The 18410-nt window shown below is 50.6% G+C and overlaps 2 protein-coding genes across 10 annotated transcripts in view; one reads left to right on the forward strand and one right to left on the reverse strand.

Annotated features, from left to right (window-relative positions):
• AURKA (aurora kinase A) overlaps nucleotides 1-18410 on the reverse strand; it is a 50145-nt gene that overhangs the window by 13318 nt on the left and 18417 nt on the right. For 4 of the 9 annotated variants that reach the window (XR_011531221.1, XM_070589605.1, XM_070589610.1 and 1 more), the window contains exon 8: nucleotides 10811-11020. Coding sequence is in view for 8 of the 9 variants with exons in the window: in XM_070589605.1 (XP_070445706.1) it covers nucleotides 10811-11020 (210 nt within the window). In the remaining variant the exon portion in view is untranslated. Of the gene's footprint in view, nucleotides 1-9070; nucleotides 10129-10810; nucleotides 11021-18410 lie in introns of those variants that run through there. The other 5 variants (XM_070589603.1, XM_070589611.1, XM_070589608.1 and 2 more) reach the window with 4 other exon arrangements.
• FAM210B (family with sequence similarity 210 member B) lies at nucleotides 5753-18218 on the forward strand. The gene is made up of 3 exons (XM_070589612.1): nucleotides 5753-6340; nucleotides 15447-15622; nucleotides 15819-18218. Exons 1-3 carry the CDS (start codon nucleotides 6155-6157, stop codon nucleotides 16033-16035), a joined length of 579 nt encoding a protein of 192 aa, XP_070445713.1. The 5' UTR covers nucleotides 5753-6154; the 3' UTR covers nucleotides 16036-18218.

The following is an 18410-nucleotide window of genomic DNA, read 5'->3' on the forward strand; positions in this document are numbered from 1 at the left end:
GAGGAAGATTGGCAACAGATGTTAGTTCAGGGCCAATCTTCCCCACCAAAAAAAAAAGTTTGAGAGTCATCTCTTTGAAATGTAAACATCAAGGAAGACAGTACCCCATCTCCTATTCTACATGAGGGTTTCACTTGATGAACTCCGTGTTGTAATCACGTGCTCCTTGTAGAGATATGAGAAGTTTATTATCGCTTTGGATAAAGGCAACTAGCAAACACAAGTGGCCGCCCCAATTACCAGTGGATTGAGGATGAACCGTGTGTGACCCTTGGCAGCGTCAAGTCCTCTTGCTCGAGAACTAGTTACTATGTATCTTGAGAACATGGCTGTAAGAGGCTGCGTCTGCCCAGCTGTGTGCAAGGGTGAGATTTCCTTCTGGCTTTGCAGTTTCTTCAGCGGGTCCCTGTGATATGCATCACATTCCACTTCAATGTTTCTTTAATAATAAAGCTGTTTTCTTTCTCCTATTTTGTGGAAAGGTTTTCTGGGTTGGCAGGAGATTTTATCACAAATTCTACTTCCCCAGCAGAGCATAAGCCCCGTGGGACTTTTTGCCTCCTAGTTCACGGCTGGGTGCCCGGCACTGCATAGGTGCTCGAAACATGCTTATTGAATGAATAAATGAAACTTCTGGCTATGTCGTTTGAATTTTACTTTTTACAATGAGCAAGCATGATTTATTATTTAAAAAAAAATCAATGAGCTTTTAAAAACGCCACAAAGGCTTGGGGCTGGCCCCGTGGCCGAGTGGTTAAGTTCGCGCGCTCCGCTGCAGGCGGCTCAGTGTTTCGTCGGTTCGAATCCTGGGCGCGGACATGGCACTGCTCGTCAGACCACGCTGAGGCAGCGTCCCACATGCCACAACTAGAGGAACCCACAACGAAGAATACACAACTATGTACCGGGGGGCTTTGGGGAGAAAAAGGAAAAAAAAAATAAAATCTAAAAAAAAAAAAAAAAAAAAAAAAACGCCACAAAGGCCAATAGAACAGGCAGGCGCTGGTTTGCTTGATGGATATTGATTTTATTTCCTGTTAATCCCCATGCTTCTCAGACATGAGTCAGGAGTCTTTAAACGGTTATTAGTAACTACTTCAGACATTCTCATTAGCAACCATTTCAGACATTGTACAGAAAAAGAATCTTCAGACATCATAGTCCCAGCTAATCGAGATCCTTTCTGCGCACTGGGAAGCGATCCGTTTCCATCTCAAAGGCAGCTGGGGGTGGGGGGAGATTCCCAGAATGCATATCAGCACCCCCGCCCCCAGTAAGCTACCATTTTTCTCAGCGGACATAACCAAAGCCCATACCATTCACCCTCTTCTCAGAATGAATGAATGAAGGGAAACAATGATGGGCACTGTGCTCACTACAATGAGCTCTCGGGGGGCACTATGTGTACCCCATGCCCAGCACCCTAAGTGCATGATTTCTCTTAATCTTCACAGCACCCCTGAGAGGTGGGCACTATTATCATTCCCATTTTACAGATGAGAAAACTGAGGTTCACAGAGATGTTGAGTGACTTGCCCAGTCACACGGTTAGTGCACAGTAAAGTGGGAACGTACCCCCAAGCGATACGACCCCAAAGCCCCAGCTCTTGGCCCCAAGCCATAAAATGCCATTAGTCCCAATGCACTGGACTGATCTTCCACCTCATTTATGGAAACAAGAAGACAAAACCCAACCAGGCAGGAACCTGGGGCAGGAGGAATCAGAATTCCTCTTCATAACTCACATTTTCTGAGCCACATGCCCGCACTAGGCTAACACTCCTAAGAGTTATCTGATTTAAACCTCACACGGAACTAACGTGTTTACTATCACTGTCTCCATTTCGGAGACGAGGACTGTGACGCATAGAGAGCTGAAGCAACTTGCAAGGGTGACAGCTAGTGGCTGAGTCAGAATCAAATCCAGGTCTGTCTGCACCCATGGCCCATTTCTTAGCCACAGTTCTTCCCCAAAGTGATGGAGGAAAGCAGAGATGACGACCCAAAGTCAGTCCCAGGTTCAAACAGGGATAGATCTTCCATGGGATGGGCCAGGAGGAGAAAGGGGTCACTCCAAAGCAGATGGCAGCAGATACCACTGGACGCTCTCCACACTGGCTTAAGGGGTGAGGAAGTCCCATGTCCTGGGAATGGAGGAGCTCAAGGGTTCTTTTTGTGACTGTCATTTCAATGACTAGGGCCTTGACCTGTATTTCTTCCATCCCCCTTTGTGCCTGGCACAGAGCCAAGCATGACACAGATGCTAAAAAAAATAGTTGCTGAACAAAGAGAGAATGCACGTGACTGCCTCTACAAGCGATGACAGCCCATGCTTGCACAGTTTCCAGTTCAGAAGTGGTCCCCAGAGGCTGGAGTCATGGGTTCTGCTCTGCTCTCCTCCTTCCTTCACGATGCCCCATAAGGCTGTCTGTGTGGAGGTGGAGGCAAGGGGGACGGGGATGAAGCCTTCTGGGCCCTGATCCCACGCCCGCCATGCACACATTGCATTTCCTTCTTGCAGGAAGCTGTGGAGGCACATGCCGTTATTCCCATATTACAGAAAAAGAGAGCTGAGGTTCAAGGAGGTTACACACCTTCCTCAGGTCCGCACAACCAGTGTCACGAGCTCCAGAACCCAACTCTGACCTGCTTGCCTCCCCAGACCCTGGCTCAGAGACGGAGAAGAACTGGCAGGCGCTGTGTGATGGAAGCCAACTCCGGACGAGTGGGCGGCCCCCTGTACCTGTTGAATGAGCCGTCAACGAAGGGATGAGACTGCTTCAAGGAGAGGGTGACTGACAGATCTGCTGCTGCAAGACATCACGAGTGCTGGGGACTGGGAAAAGGGCTGGTAGACTGGGCAACTAAATTCAAGTTACCGTAGAAAAAAATGGAAATCGCCTATATATCCATTATAATCTATATTAGTCTGCTGGGCTCCCGTAACAAAACACCATTGCCGGGGGTGGGGGTGCTCAACAACAGAAATGTATTTTCTCACAGTTCTGGGGGCTGGAAGGCCAAGAGCAGGGCGCCAGCAGGGTGGGGCTCTTGGGAGAGCCTTCTTCCCGGCTTGCTGACTGCCTTCTCACTGCGCCCTCACGTGGCAGAGAGAAAGAGTTCTGCTGTCTTTTCCAGTTCTTCTAAGGGTGCTATTCCCAACATGAGGGCCCCATCCTCACGACTTAATCTTACTCTACTTACGTCCCAAAGGCCCCATCTCCAAATACTATCATATTGAAGGTTAGAGCTTCAGCATATGAATTTCGGGAGGGTACACAAACATTCAGTCCATAACATCCATTACCAGGGGACTGGATTAAATGAATCATGGTGCATCTATATTATAGGATACTCCGCAGCTTTTAAATAATATTCCACAATTATGGTTTCAACAGGAAAGACATTAGTGACATATTAAATGAAAAAGTCCTGTTATAATGCAGATATGCAGCATGACCCCATTTTTATCAATACCAGGGACGGGGGTACTTTGGCAAGATCCGGCTCCTGAGCCCATTCCCTGACCAGAGGGCAGGTGGGGCACTGAGATTTGACTGCCTCACCCAAACTACATAAGGGAAGGAGGAGAGCACTCTTCCATAGAAAGAAGGAGCTAGGCAGACAAAAAAGAAAGAAATGCCATTTCTTTCCATTTCCATTTCTTCAGTCCTCACCCTGTGCCAGGCCCAGTTCTATAAGCACTGAAACATGTCATCTCACTTAAGCTTCCCAGTAACCCTTTGAGACTGGTTTTAGTACTCCCACTTCTTCCAAGAGAGGAAGCAGAGACTTAGATAGTAAGAGTCACTTACCAAAGGCTCAGGGCAGAGCCAGGCTCTAAACGAGACCTGCCCCCGCCAAAGCCATGATGCTACCACCAAACCTGGAACCCACAAGGCCTTCCTTTCACTGTATCATCTGCTGCCAGCACAGCACCTGGCACACGGCAGGTGTTCCGAAGAATGAATTCTGATTGGAAATGAACACAGAGGAGGGAAGAACTGATGTATAGACATGGGTGGTTGGATCTGCCTTGGGAAAAGAGCAGAAGCAGAAAGAGCTGGGGAGCGACGTACACGGAAATCGGGAGGTAGGCTGCGACCATCAGTGAGGACTCAGCTTCCACCAGAAGTAGGAAGAGAAGGCATGTGCTAAGAGAGGAGGCATCAGGGAGGAGGGAGGATTCCAGATGGGGAGAAAACGTTTGGAATGGTCACTGCAGTATCTGACAAAGAGAGGAGAATTGGAATAAAAAGCTTTTGTCCTAAAGAAGACCCAGGAATGGTCAGAGAACACACATTAGGAGAAAACACAGCAATTTGTTCAAAACACTGTCCACTTTCTATTTGAACACAATTTCTCTGCATGTGCTCCAGATTCTATCTCCCACATTCCTAGAGAACCAAGCCACAATGAGTAATCAGAGGTCCTCAGTCCCAGAGCAGATTAATGTTATATTCCCTTGGAAACTGGGAGTAAGTGGGTCCTCCACCAGAAGGGAAAACCCTTTCTCCTTCCTTCAGCACTTCAGGCCCCTTCAGTCTCAACCCCATCACATTCACACACTCATGTGTGCTGCTTCCCACCTGCACACATGCACTCCCCGTGTTATTCACACTCACTGCCACACACAGCCCAGTGGCACCGTCTGTGAGTTACCAGCCCCCCAGCAGCCTACCTCCTCTACCTCCCTGCCAACGGAACCCCGATCGTGTTCAGGAACACAACCTGCCTGCTCCCATCCAAGCCAAGACTGTTTCCTTCTCCTGTATCCTCAAATTCCAGACTCTCTTGCAGCTAAGAGTGATCATGTGACACTGTTCTAGCCTATGAGCCATAAGGGGCTTCTCAAGGTGGGGGTTCCTGAAAGGGTTTGGATTTGCTGAGGTACTGAATTTGGGCACATTAATTCTCATCTCTTTCCAGTGTACTCTCTTGGCAGAAAAGCTAACATTTCCCAGACTCCTCTGCAGCCAGGTTTCTGGATAAGAATTAGTTTCTGCCAATTGGATGCACTTGCACAATATTTTGAAGGTAGAAACGGAGCAGAGGCATCTTTCTGTCATTTGGGCTGTTTGCTGCTAGTGAGCAAGTTTGCAGAGGTGTGGGGCTTTTCTGCAGCAGAATTCAGGGCATGCACAGGCAGTTGAGCAGAGGCAACGCCTGACCCTGCTTTCCAGTGTCCAGTGACATGTTTTGTGGGAGGTGGAAGGCAGGTGCAGTGGCAGCAGTTTCCTGATGCCTGGATCACAGCTCTGGCAGTGTGTTCTAGCATTTATTCATTCCACTGGAGACTCCTGATGCCCACCTTCCCAGTTGGCTGAATGGGCAGCTCCTCTGGCTGGCTGGTGTTGCCCTGTCCAGGGAGTCTTTCCTGGGAGCCCAGCCTAGTGCCCACTCTTCCAGCTTTTCCAATGATCTTCCAAGCACCTATTCCCTGTGCTAAATCCTTTTCTGCCTAAAATAGCAAAGATCTAGAAACAATTTGGATCCTTTTAGTTTCAACCAAAAAATGCTACGAGGGGTCAGGCACGAGAAGTGTACAAGGATAAGCTGTTCTCCATTTCCTTGAGTTTCAGTTTCATCTGTAGAATGGAGACCAAAGATTATTATATTATCAGTTAACAGTTATAGAAACTGCGGCAGATTGTATTTTCCAAAGATGGTCACAACAATATTTCCCCTCCCACAAGCCTTTCGACACGTGACCTTGCCACTTTCCATCAAGCTGGAGGAGTCTAACCCCCTCACTCGAATCTGGTCTGGCTTCTGACTCGCTTGTGACCAATATAACTCCGCAGAATCGCGGCCGCATGAATTCCAAGACTAGAGTCGGAAGAGGCGCGCGGTTCTCCCCTTGGAGGGGCGGGGCCAGGGGGTGGAGTCAAGTGCTGTGCACACGCCCCCCTGGTCCTGCCCATTCTGCGCCGGGCTCCTGCTCCGCCCCACCCACCCGGCGCGGCCCCGGCTGCGGAGGGCAGGGGCCGGTGGGCGGAGTCAAGTGCTCTGCGCACGTCTCTGGCCCCGCCCATCCCGCGCGAGGCTCCTGCTCCGCCCCGCCCTCGCCGCTCCGGGCTCTCCGGCGGACCCCGCCCCCTGCGCCGCTCCGGGTCTGGTAGGCTGCGCGGGCCACAGCGCGTCCCCGCGCGCCATGGCTGGGCTGCTGGGGCTGCTGGGCCCCGCTGGCAGGGTGGGTGCGGCGATCCGGCCTCGCGCCACCTGGCTCCTGAGAGCTGCCGCCCCCTGCGCCCCGCCGCCCGTGTTCCTGCCACTCCTGCAGCCGAGGCCGGAAGCCCCGCTGCTGCGCGCTGCAAGCGGTGACGGCCACGGCCGCCAGGTAAGCCTCCCCACCCCCACCCCCACCCCAATCGCCCAGCGTCCGGATCCTCGCCGTAGGAGGAGGAGAGCGTTGCAAGTGCAGCTGGCCGAGGCCGAACACCTCCAGGATCCCCAAGCCCCAGATCTCTACAAGCCAAGGAAGCGATCCTCCTAATTGACAGCGGGAGAAACTGAGGCTCAGGGAGGTATGGTGATCTGCCAAGGTCAGTCTCAGGTGGAGCCCCAGGTTCCCAAAGCACCGGCCGGCGGTAGCCGATAGAATTGTAGGAAGGGCCTGGATCTGGTGTTACCGTCCTCACCTGGCCGTCAGAGCTGTTCCCTTTTGAAGTCATGTGGAGCCTCCTCACTTTGCCAGGAAGAAAGGCTCCAGTGGGCGCTGCTGTCTTTAACACCTCCCAGCACCTGCTGCTCCTCCCTTTTTATCTAACCAAAGAGCAGGCCTCCCTGGCGGACTTCAGGCAGGACTCAGGCCAGAAACGCACCGTGTTGTTTCATTCTGCGTTTATCATTTCAGGCGCCTTCTATGTATGGTAAGCGAAAACTGGTTCCCATTCAGAATGCTATTACAGGCTTTCCTTTATTTAAAAAAATGTATGATACTTGTTTTTTTTAAAGTGGGTTTCCTCAAAGAAAAACAGTAGTAAGTAGTGGAGTCTGGAGATGCAGGCCTAACAAGTTGGGACACGCAGAAGCCAGCCTCCTGCCCGAGTGCCTCAAGCTTGGCAGCCTGCAGCCCGTAGCCCCTTTGCCTGCACAGATGCTGGCCCCTCACTCACCAGCGGTGTGACCTCACCCCAGGCGCTGAAGGTCTCTGAGCCTATTTGCTGACCTTTCAGAGGGCTAAAAATAGCTCCTTCCCAACAAGAGTTTGGGGGACAATTCCATGAGCTGATGCAGGCCTGAGCACAGTGCCAGAGGAGCCAGCACTTCCTGAACCTTCCGTGGGGATTTGACGCAAGCCCTTACCATGTGCCTCCCGAACAGACGGAGAATCTTCCATCCCTGCCTTCTGCTCCCTTATCTGACGGGCAGCCTGTAGATCTTGTCTCTAATCCTGAGCCCAGTCTGAGGATCCTCATGGGTCTGGCACCCTGCACACACACCCAGCTGCCTCCTGGTGATTCTTCATGGCTCAGCCCAGCTGCCCCTTCCTCCAGGAGGCCTTCCCTGACCACCAGTGATGCCTTGGGTGCCTCCATTGGGCCCCCCCCCCCCCCGCCCCCAGCCCCATGGGTGTGGATCCGCTCTGCACTCGACATTCTGGGATGGTCTCCTGACTTGCTTGTCTATCCATCAGCCTCATCAGCCTTGTCCCCTGGCCAGTTTGTGTGTGTGTGTGTGAATGAGAGAGAGAGATGTGTATACAGTGGTGATGAATGTGGTTTCAGACTCCCCACATTCCGGTCTCTACTCGCTAATTCTGTGGCCTTGAGCAAATTCCCTTACTTCTCTGTGTCTCTGTTTCCTCATCTGTAAAATGGGATGTTGATAATTCACATTTCATAGGGTGTGAGTGTAAAACGAGGTAATGTGCGTACCTGGCATCTGGTTCATCCTACATTAATGTTAACTTTGTTATTATCATCACAGTAAGTGTATAAAATCACAGGTCCCCACGAGCTGTGCTTGTTTCTCCTGCTCTCTGGCAGATGGGCAGGATCCATGTGGGATCAGAACCAAACAGGAAGTTAAGACCAAAAAACTCATCTCCTTGAGAAAAGACTTCCCCAGCAGAGCCTGGGAGAAGGTGGAGGGAGGCCTCCCCTGCCGGCTTGGCTGTTCCTGGCTACCCACAGCCATCCTGTTTTTGGTCAGTGGGAGGAGGGAGTGCAGTGCCCAGCTAGGGTCTCCAAATGTGCCAGGCATTTACTCAAGTGCCCGAGAGAGACCCCCCATCTCTGCCTTCAGCAGGGAGTCTCTGCTCTAACGGGGAGGGAGGGGGTAGAGCCGCAGGAGAAACCCTTTTCCACTTAACCTGACACAATGTCACGTCACCCGGCAGAGCAGCCCAGCCTGCCTACACTCACCACTTCGGGGAGGGAAATCTTAGGCACATGACTTGCTCTGCCTGAGCCCCTGGGTCCTCCTCGTCTCCATCAGTTGTCACTCACATGCTGCCTTTCCAGAGAGCCCTTCCCTGGTGACCTGTAAACCAGCAGCGTCCCTCCCCGCAGTCCTACCTGTCTGCGTCCCCTCCTTTGTGTCTCTGTGCACTTGTCGCCTCTAGCAGCCCTGATACTTGCCTTTTCTGTTATTCTCCCTCCCCTCGCACTGGACCATAGGCTCCCTGAGGGTGGGGTTTGTCTGTTTCCTTCATTGCGCTGTCCACATGCTTAGAGCAGTGTGTAAAACAGAGCAAACACTCGTGAATAAGTGGGGAACATAGCTCAGCGGGTTTGGGTCCCAGCTCTGACAGGTAATCCCTGTGTGATCCTCTGTAAATTACTCAACCTCTCTGGGCTTCCAGGATCCTCTTCTGTCAAGTGGGGATGACAGTAGTGCCTATCTCACAGGGTCGTTGTGAAGATTATATAAATTAATGTTTTCAAAATATTCACAACAGTGCCTGGTACAAAGTAAACACAATCTGGTGTTTATCATTAATCTTATTTATCGAATGAAGACAGACATCACTCCAAACAGTGTGAGCACTTGTGAGCGAGATCTTTGGTTCATTCCTCAAACCTTCCTGCCCCTTCTATTTCAGCCTTTTGTACTTTAATAAATATTTAGGGGGGCATCATACACACACACGTGCACACATGCATGCGTGCACACAAGTATATGAAAGCGCTTTATCCAAGCACAGGTACCAGGGGATGTGTAATATGCTCTGCATCCTGGGCAGTGCACAGGCGCTTTAGGTGGTATTTCACGAAGAAAGGAATGTCTGAAAAGTTTCCATTCCTTGCAAGTCACCCCCTCGTAAACTCCTTTATTTTAGCTTCTTTAGTCCCCTCCAGGGTTAGGAAGAAAAACGCACAGCTCGCGATGCTTAAAGATATTTCCTTTTACCAAGTTAAAGGAAATAAAGTTGTCCAAGTAAGATTCTAACTCTAGCAAGTTAAAAACTAACTGCAGTGCTGGCTAACCGTTGTGTCTGAAGATTTTGTCCCGCTCGTTGTCTTGCAGTAGATGCTGACTTTTCTGTAGCTGGAAGCCTGGCTGCCTTTTTATTTTTCTTTTTTGGCCAAAAGGCCTTTTGCCAAAAGAGAGGTTGTAAAGAAAAGGGCCCTTAACAGAGAGAGCTACGCGCAGTCCTGGTGAATGGACAGATGGGGCGTGGTTAAGTTTGGTTGGACCAAGTGTCACGGGTGGGAAATGAGGGGGCCTCCCCCGTCAACAGCCTCCTCAGATGTTGGCGGCACTTGGAACTGTGGCATGTAGATTAGTGGTGCTGTCAGCGCTGGCAGCTGGCAGCCCTCCCATCTGCGGCACTTCCTCAGCAGCCAGAAGGCGGGTGGGGCCTTGTTTATCAGAAAGAACCTGTGCTCTGAGCAGCCATCCTGGCTGGGGGGTGGCAGAGACCCTCAGAGGCTTGGAGGAAAGGGGAGGGCACATGTGCCAGCCAACCAGAGGGAGACTGGTGAGCATTTTCCTTCTCCCCTCCAGAGCCTTGAAGTTCTGGAAAGGTGGCTTCCTTTAGGAATGTTCAGCTCTTACAGGACATGAAGGGGAGTCTGCTGATGATTACGGAGGCTGTGTGGCCTGCTGGTGACCAGTGCATTAGCCCGTCCAGGCGCTGCCAGCCAGCTCGTCACTTCCCCTGGAATCTCAGTCTCCCGTCTGTCAAAGTGGGAACGACAGAGGTGCCCACGTCACAGGGTTGTGAGGGTTTTTGTGAAATGATGCCTTTAAAGTGCTAATCCCAGCGCCTGGCTCAAAATCCCCTCTCCTGGGGACACAGGGGTTTCCCTAACACCTTTCAAAAAAGGGGACACTTTCCTGTCTATCAGAATTCAGCCTCTGGATTTCAATAGCCCCTCCCTTTTTCTTAAGTATTTGTTTTCATAAGTCTGAAATAACACCCAGAAGTCAAAGCTAAAGGCAGTGTCGAAATACGAAATACGTTCGTCCCCACCCCACCACCCCCAGGGCCTTAAGGCTCAATTCCCAGGCACGGGAGCAGCCTTTATGGAGCTGAGATTAATGCCAGGACCAGAGCTTCTGGGGCTCTTGGTTTGTTTTTGTTTCTCAGTCCCAACTACAGTTTGGGAGCAAAAGAGATTCTTTTCCAATTTGGAGATAAAGACAAGATCTTAACTAATAAATCTGAGTTTTGTACAGATTTTTTGGGGAGGAGGGGCAAATGAGTAGCTGTTGTGTCTGATTAAAAGTCAAGGGTGATTCTGGGCAAGTTTTAGTCCAAGGTTGCATTCCGCTCCCTCCTCGCCGTGCCTGGAATGTGGCCCTTCACTGAGCCTTAGTTCCTTGGGGACAATAGGATGGTCTGCTTTCGTGGCCTTACCTACCGCATACGTGCAGCATCCGCGGTTTATCTTCTCCAGACTCGAACTGCAGGCTCGGCGTTCTGGTTGGTGGGTCCAGAGCCCAGCCCTGCCAGTCCTGCAGGAAACCGGGCTGAGATGCCGCCCCAGGGCTTACCAGGGACGGCAGCTCCCAGACAGAGCAGACATTCCTTGGAGGGTGTGAAGTGTGCTGTGGCTCCCAGCTTGCCCTGCAAAGTAAATTTTAAATTTGTACTCTGTATTTCAGTAGATCAAATTCTGCTTCATAAAAAGGAGTGAAGTTCTAATACCTACTGCAGCGTGGACGAGCCTTGAAAACATGATGCTAAGTGAAAACTGCCTCAGTCTGCTCGGGTTGCTATCACAAAAAGACCACAGAATCGGGGGCTTAAACAACAGATGCTTATTTCTCACAGTTCTGGAGACTGGAAGTCCAAGATCACCGGCAGATTCGGTGTCGGGCCAGGGCCCACTTCCGAGCATAGCTGACCGTCTTCTCGCTGTGTGCTCCCGTGGTGGGAGGGGCGAGGGGGCCCCCTCAGCTCTCCAGGGTCTCTTTTAGAAGGGTCCTAATCCCATTCATGAGGGCTCCACCCTCATGACCTAGTCACCTCCCACTTCCAAATACTGTCACGTTGGGGATTAGGTTTCAACATAGAAATTTGGGGGAGGTCACAAACATTCGGTCTGTAGCAGAAGCCAATCACAAAAGGCCACATATTGTTCGACTCCATTTATATGAAGTGTCCAGAATGGGCAGATCTACAGAGACAGAAAGGAGACTGGTGTTCGCCTTCCCCCAAAGGGGATGGGGGAACGGGGAGTAACTGGTAATTGTGATGAAAATGTTCCCAATTTAGATTATGGTGATGGTTGCACAGCTGTAAATACACGTAAACCATTCAACTGTATACTTTAAATAGGTGAACTGTCAATAAGACTGTTACTACATGGATGGACCCTCCCTGGGAAGGAGGGAGAAACGTGTGGGGTGTTGGATGGTGAACACGTGATGGAGGAAAACACAGGGAGAGGGCATGTAAAGGGGCCTCAGTTTTAAAGGGGGTCCAAGAGGGCCTCCCTGAGATGCTGTCTGCTGAGGATGTGGAGGTGGCAGTGACGGAGCGAGCTGTGCGGGCGTCTGGGGAGAAGGGTCCCAGCAGAGCGGGCAGCAGCTGCCAAGGCCTCGAGCCTGCCTGGCCTGGCCTCCTTAAGGCACAGTGAGGGGGCCGGTGTGGCTGGAATGGGAAGAGCCGAGTGGGGAAAGGGGTCGGAGTGTGTGTTTGGGGGCTAAAGAGGTGGAGCAGACTCCTCTGGCTTCCGGGAGGCCCCTGAGGGGAGCAGTGCTGTGACCTCACCAGAGTTTTTACAGGTCCCTCTGGCCACTGTGTTGAGACTAGACTGTAGGGGTCGAGGGCGGAAGCAGGGGCCCAGTTGGGAGGCTGTCACAGTAATCCAGGCGAGAGGTGATGGGCCTGGGCAGGGATGGCGAGGTGGAGGAGGGGAGGGGGCTGAGTCTGGATACAGCAGGGTTGGCTGATGGATTGGATGTGCAGTATGAGAGAGAAGAGTCACCATGACTCGGAGGCTTGGGCCAGAGTAACTGGAAGGATGGAGTTTGCCGAGATGGGGACGAGCTTGACCTTCAGAGCAGAGCGTGTGGGGAGGGTGGATCAGGAGCTCCTCACAACATGTTGGGGACATCTGGCCATCAACATCCAAGCCAAGGCTGTCGTGCCACTTCTGAGTTCTGGGAGTCATCAGCCAGGGTGAGTGTAAGGCCAGGGTCCTCGCAGCTGAGGTCATGCCAGGGTTCGGACCCCCTCTTGATCCCAGTGCGCTCCCTGTGCGGACACACGGGGTGACCTGGAGGGAGGAAACCCAATGGCCAGCGGCTCACAGGTTCCGTTCAAGCAGCTTTCCTTCACCCCACTTGGCCCGCTGCACTGCAGGTGCACCTGTTAGATCAGTAGCCACACTGCTCCTGCTCTGTAGGGTTAGCCCCTCATGGATGATGCCTGGGGAGGATAGAAAGAGCCAGAGGCAGAGTGAAGGAGCCGCATGGGGAGCGTGAGGGCGGGGCAGTGAATGCTGATGGCGGGTCTGCCACAAGAGGGGGTCTGCTCAAGTCCTGAGCATTGGAGGGCAGTGGGTGGGCCACCAGGGCTGGAGGCAGCTGCTGGCTCAGGAGACAGCACAAATAAGCACCAAAGGGTGCCACAAAGGACACAGTGAAGATGTGGCATGTGATGGGGAGCAGGACGGTAGGCACTGAAAGCATCTGAGGAGGGAAGGGACACCCTGCACTTAAAAATACATGTCACATTCTAGTACGTGCTCCCCGCGATCCAGCTCAACACTGCAGAAGTGTGAGAAATGAAAACGCTCCCCTTGCCCCCGACTTGAGACCACTTGGCAGAGATGCCCTCTGTTCGTTCGAAGCCAGACACAGCAGAGAGCAAGACAGACCCCCGGCTCCCTGCACCCACACATATTCCAGGCCCCTGGCCACAGCAAACAGGCAAACAAATAATGCTTACATTATCTGCTACAGGTATTTGCTGCATTATAAGCAAGACAGTCCCTGAAGATAGACACCCTAAGAGAGAAGTGGGTGGAGGGGGGGCTGCCATGGAGGGCAGGCAGCTGTGAGGTGCTCACGGAGGGCCTCTTGGAAGAGGTGACGTTTGCATTTCCAGCTTGGGAAGTGCTGGCCAGAGTCCCCCAGTCAGCTGCACAGCAGGTGCACCTGAGGAGAAGGGAAGGCCTGCCTGGAGACTCTGCTGAGGGTGGGAAAGAGTCAGGTAAGCTGAGGCAGGAGAGGTCAGCAGGGGGTCACCTGGCAGCCTGGCTGATCACATTAGAATCACTTGGGGCACAGATAACTAATCCCAGTGCCCAGGCTTCACCCCAGGGCTATAAAATCAGAGGCTGGGCACCTGGATGTAGGTACAAACAGACCAGCAGCATCTGGGCCACCTGGGAGCTCCTGGGGAAATCAGCATCTGGGGCCCACCCCAGCCAAGCATGGTCAGAGCTCCCGCCTGCCTACAGCAGCAGGGGCTCCTGAGCAGGGCCGGGGTGGGGCTGGGAGGGCCCCGCAGCCAGGGCTCGCCTTGTTACACTTGGAGGCCGCTGCAGCGCTGCGCCCTGGTGATTTCATTATTTTCATTCCGGGGAGTCCCAGAATGAAATAACGGGGACTGGGGAGTCCCATTATTTTCAGTCCGGGGCTCCCCGGGGAGCCCTCCCTCCTGGGGACTCTGGGCGCCATGCTCCTGCCTCTTGCTCAGCTGCAGCACGCTCTAAAAATACGAGGAGGAGGTCGTCCTGCTGCAGCGCCAATAACGAGCTGACTGACCCAGATAACTGCCTGCCCAGGCGAGTCGGAGGCTCTTGTTGGAGTTAAAGAAATCCTTTGATGAAAAAGGCACTCCATACTGAGAAGGAGTTCTGTTTCTTTTTTAACCCAGTGTTGTTTTTTTGGTTTCTCCCAAACATGCCAGGCCCTGTAGGTGCTCAATAAGTGTTAACAGATGCCACGTGCAACCAATTGTTTCTGTACAAATCCCAGCTGGTGTACTTATGGCCCGGGAATTGGCCCTCCCTTTTTATCTGTTCAGATCTCAGGGGTAAATCTTAAATCTGGAAGTAGATGTACCATAGCCTCTGCTCCATTTATTTCACACCCACTGTCCTGGTTTTGTAGAGTCTGACATGGGCGTCATGTGCTCAGGCTGTGGACTCAGGTGACCTGGGTTCTACTCTTGGTGACTTCAGGCCGATTCCTCGGCCTCACTAAGCCTGCGTTGCTCCTCTGTAAAGTGGAAAGAACAATAGTATCTACCCAGAGGTGGTTGTGAGGATGAAGCAGACAGTGGGTGGAGAGAAGCATCTGAACGCTGCCTGGCTGAGAAAATGCTCAGTACAGTACCATTGTTGTCCTCAAGGGTGTGAGCCCTGGAGTTTTCCTCCCTACTGCTGCTGTAACAGATTACCGCAAACCTAGTAGCTTAAAACAACACCCATTTATGGACCGTTATGGACATCAGAAGCCAGACTGGGTCCTACTGGGCTAAAGTCACGGTGTCAGCAGGGCTGGTTCCTCCTGAGGCCTGAATTGCCAGGGGAGTCCATTTCCTGTCTTTTCCAGCTTCTCGAGGCCACCTGCATTCCTTGGCTGCATTTCCTCTGTCTTCAAAGCCAGCAGCAGAGCATCTTCAAATCTCTAACTCAGCTTCTGTCCTCACATCTGCTTCCCTGACCCTCCTGCGTCCCTCTCTCCACTTAGGAGGACCCTTGTGATTGCATTGGTCCCACTCAGAAAATCCAGGGTGATCTGCCCATCTCAGGATCCTTAATCACACCTGCAAATCCTTTTGCTGTGTAACAGATTCACAGGCTCTGGGGACTAGGACCTGGACATCCTTGGAGCCATCAGTTTGCCAATGATACCTAGTACCCAGCCTTTCACTGCACTTAGTGGCTAAGTGGGCCTTAGCCTGGCTAACTAAGAGGTGACTGATCTCCCACTGGATGGGCAAGAGGAGAACCGTGGGTGGGCATGAAAGCTGGTGATGACCGCTAACGTCCTTGCTCCTGCCCTACTATCTCCCTTCTTTGGTTTGCCCACAGGACCCCAGCAAAATCACTGCGACAACAGGCAGCAACATCAGCAGAGCAGAGGAGAAAAAGCAAAGCAAGTCACAGCAGCTGAAAAAGGTTTTTCAAGAATATGGCGCCGTTGGCGTGTCCTTACACATTGGAATCTCACTAATCTCCTTGGGCATATTTTACATGGTGGTTTCAAGGTGAGATTTTTGACAGTAATAAATACTGGTTTTTTTACTGTCATGTAAGATTCTTTGTGAATAAGCACTTGTTTCCCTAAGATTTTTTATTCATCTGGCTACTTTCATCACATTTTTAAAAATACTCATAGCCAAATCGATTTCTTAATTTAATCCCTTGCTGTAATAATCGGGTTTTCGCCTCTTTCCCCTCCAGTGGCGTGGACATGTCTGCAATCCTGCTTCAACTCGGATTTAAAGAGTCACTGGTCCAGTCAAAAATGGCAGCGGGCACAGGGACCTTCGTGGTGGCCTATGCCATCCACAAGCTGTTTGCGCCAGTGCGGATCAGCATCACCTTAGTGTCTGTGCCCTTTGTTGTCAGGTATTTTCGGAAAGTGGGATTTTTCAAACCCCCAGCTGCAAAGCCTTGAGGAACTCAGGTGTGGGCCTGAAAACCTATTTGTTTTAAATTACACACTTTGGATTGGGTTTTGGGCTGTCGGGGTGTCTTGGTGGGAGAAAGACTAATTGCTAGGTTCTCGTGGATAAGTTTTCCTTTTGCCAGCATATTCAAGTTTGCGAATAATTGTAATTTTTCTGCTTCATCAATCTTGTTCATGTTCTTCATCATAGGGCTTGTATACATAATCTAAAATGTCAGAAAAGCATCACAAATGAGTTGTCGTCTCAAACAAAACTCTTAGCCTACGAAATAGTCCTTCTGGAAGATCCTTGGTGAGGTCTGTCTGCAAAAGCCCCAGGGGTTAATCTTTGTTCAAGTTCTTAGACAGTGATTCATTAGCTGGTTTTTAAAATTCCCCTTCCTCCAACGTTTGTCAAGCTGCCTGTGGTTTAATATGCAATATTCTGCAGAACAGCTGCCAGCGCGACAATTAATGAAGCAGAATTTAAGACTTAATATGTAATCAAGATCTAAATTAGCATCAACACTTTGACATTCATTGTACTTGTTTTGGGGAAAGAAAAACAAGTATTTCTGGTGTGTTTCATTGATTCCAAAACACCTTCAAATCTGGACATGATGGGGCCTACCTCAGGTGGTTTTTCTTAAATTTCATTAAAGTAGGTCAGGGTCGCTTGTCTTGGTTTAGGTAAAATATGGAAACTTTGTCCAATAGCAATGACATCACTTGGCTCCAGGTACCCCGTCCTCAGAAGAATTTGGATACTGCACATATGGAAAGCTAAAACAATCTTTGCCTAACCTTCTGTATCTCAAACTTCAGACATTCCAGAATGGCTGTCACAATGTTTACATTGTGTTGCTACTTATATTTTCCAATTGAGTTAAAATTATTTAAAAAAAGATTTTGTGTCACTCTCTAAAAAGGAACATTAGTAGCACTTGCTGTAAGTGGGAGGCAACTGTGAAATAGCACAAGCCGGAGAGAGGGAGGGAGCAGGCGAGATGACATTCTGCTTTGCCACTTTTACCGGGAAAAGGATGTCTGACCTGAAGCCCCCCCACTTTCTCTGTTGGGGACCTTAGTTAAGAATAGAAATTCAAGTACACAGACCCAAATTGAGACTCTGTCCTTTTCGTAGTCAGGAGCAGACAGTGAGAAGTTCCTTCCTGTGGGATCCAGCATCCTGAAATGCTGCCCTCCAGGCCGGGCTCATGCAGCGCGCTTGCTCCACCCTCCCGGAGTCCCAGTCTAACCACTTCTGCCCTGCCACTGTGGTCTGGGGAGTTGCTTTATCTTTCTGGCTCCCAGTTTTGTTGGGGTTTTTTTTTTTTTTGGTTATTTGGTATAATTATATTTGTGACAATCAGAAAACTAAAGGAACTGTAAACTGGCCTTTTTGGTTTTATGATCTGGCTGTTGCCAGCTCCCTGGTTAGCCCTTAGTAACCCATGTCAATCAGTTAACTTTTATAAGAAATCTTTATGAGACAGTTTCTCTGCTTGCAACATCCTTAAAGTGAATCCATATTTCTTTTTTCCTTTTAAAGCAATTAGCCCATTGCCCAAAGGTTTTACCAGTTTAAAGTTGGAACTGCCTTTCTGGGATCTAATTCCAAGGACATCTACACAGCTGAGCAAGATGGGTGATACTAGTGCTAGGTTATTCCTCACATGGACAGGACCAGGCATTCTCACGTCATCTCATCTTTCACAAGCTGGCTCTTAACCCCCTCCTCTACCAGTGTCCCGTCCACTCAGGTCCCTAGTCATGCCTATGCAAAACAAGCTGACAGTGCTGCCTGGAGGCTTAAGGGCTTCAGTCTCGAACTCTATGTTTGGAGTAATGCGAGCAGACTGAAAGGGCAAGCAATAACATTACCCTACCAGATAGCCATAGCGTCCTCTTCTCAGCCCCAGCTCCACTCCACCCCACTCCTGTGGCCAGTGGTCAAAATGGAAAATAATAACTGGAGGATGAGGAAATCAAAGGATCAGGGAACTAGAGCATCATGTGAATTCACCAGCAGGATGTACAAATTGCTTGTATTTACATTGTTTTTATGGAGTTAGGGGAATAAAACTGATGGTCTATTTTAAAAATGTAAGCCATGCTTCACCTCTTAATTTTTTATCTGACAAAATGAGCAACTTAAATTCCGTGAAACAAATAAACATCTTTGTAAAGTTTGTGAAGAACTTTTTATTCCTCTTCTCAGAAGCCATAGCTGTGACTATGAAGCTGCACTGTGTGACCAGTTTATTAATGTTGTGCTCCTACAATGAGCTGTTCTCTTCGCTTGAGTGGGTTTGGGGAAACGACAAAGTGGTGAAGTTAATCATAGCTGGGGTGGATGCTACAGGAAACGTGACTTTCGGAGT

This window comes from Equus przewalskii, chromosome 21 (assembly GCF_037783145.1).
Source record: "Equus przewalskii isolate Varuska chromosome 21, EquPr2, whole genome shotgun sequence".
Lineage (NCBI taxonomy): Eukaryota > Metazoa > Chordata > Mammalia > Perissodactyla > Equidae > Equus > Equus przewalskii.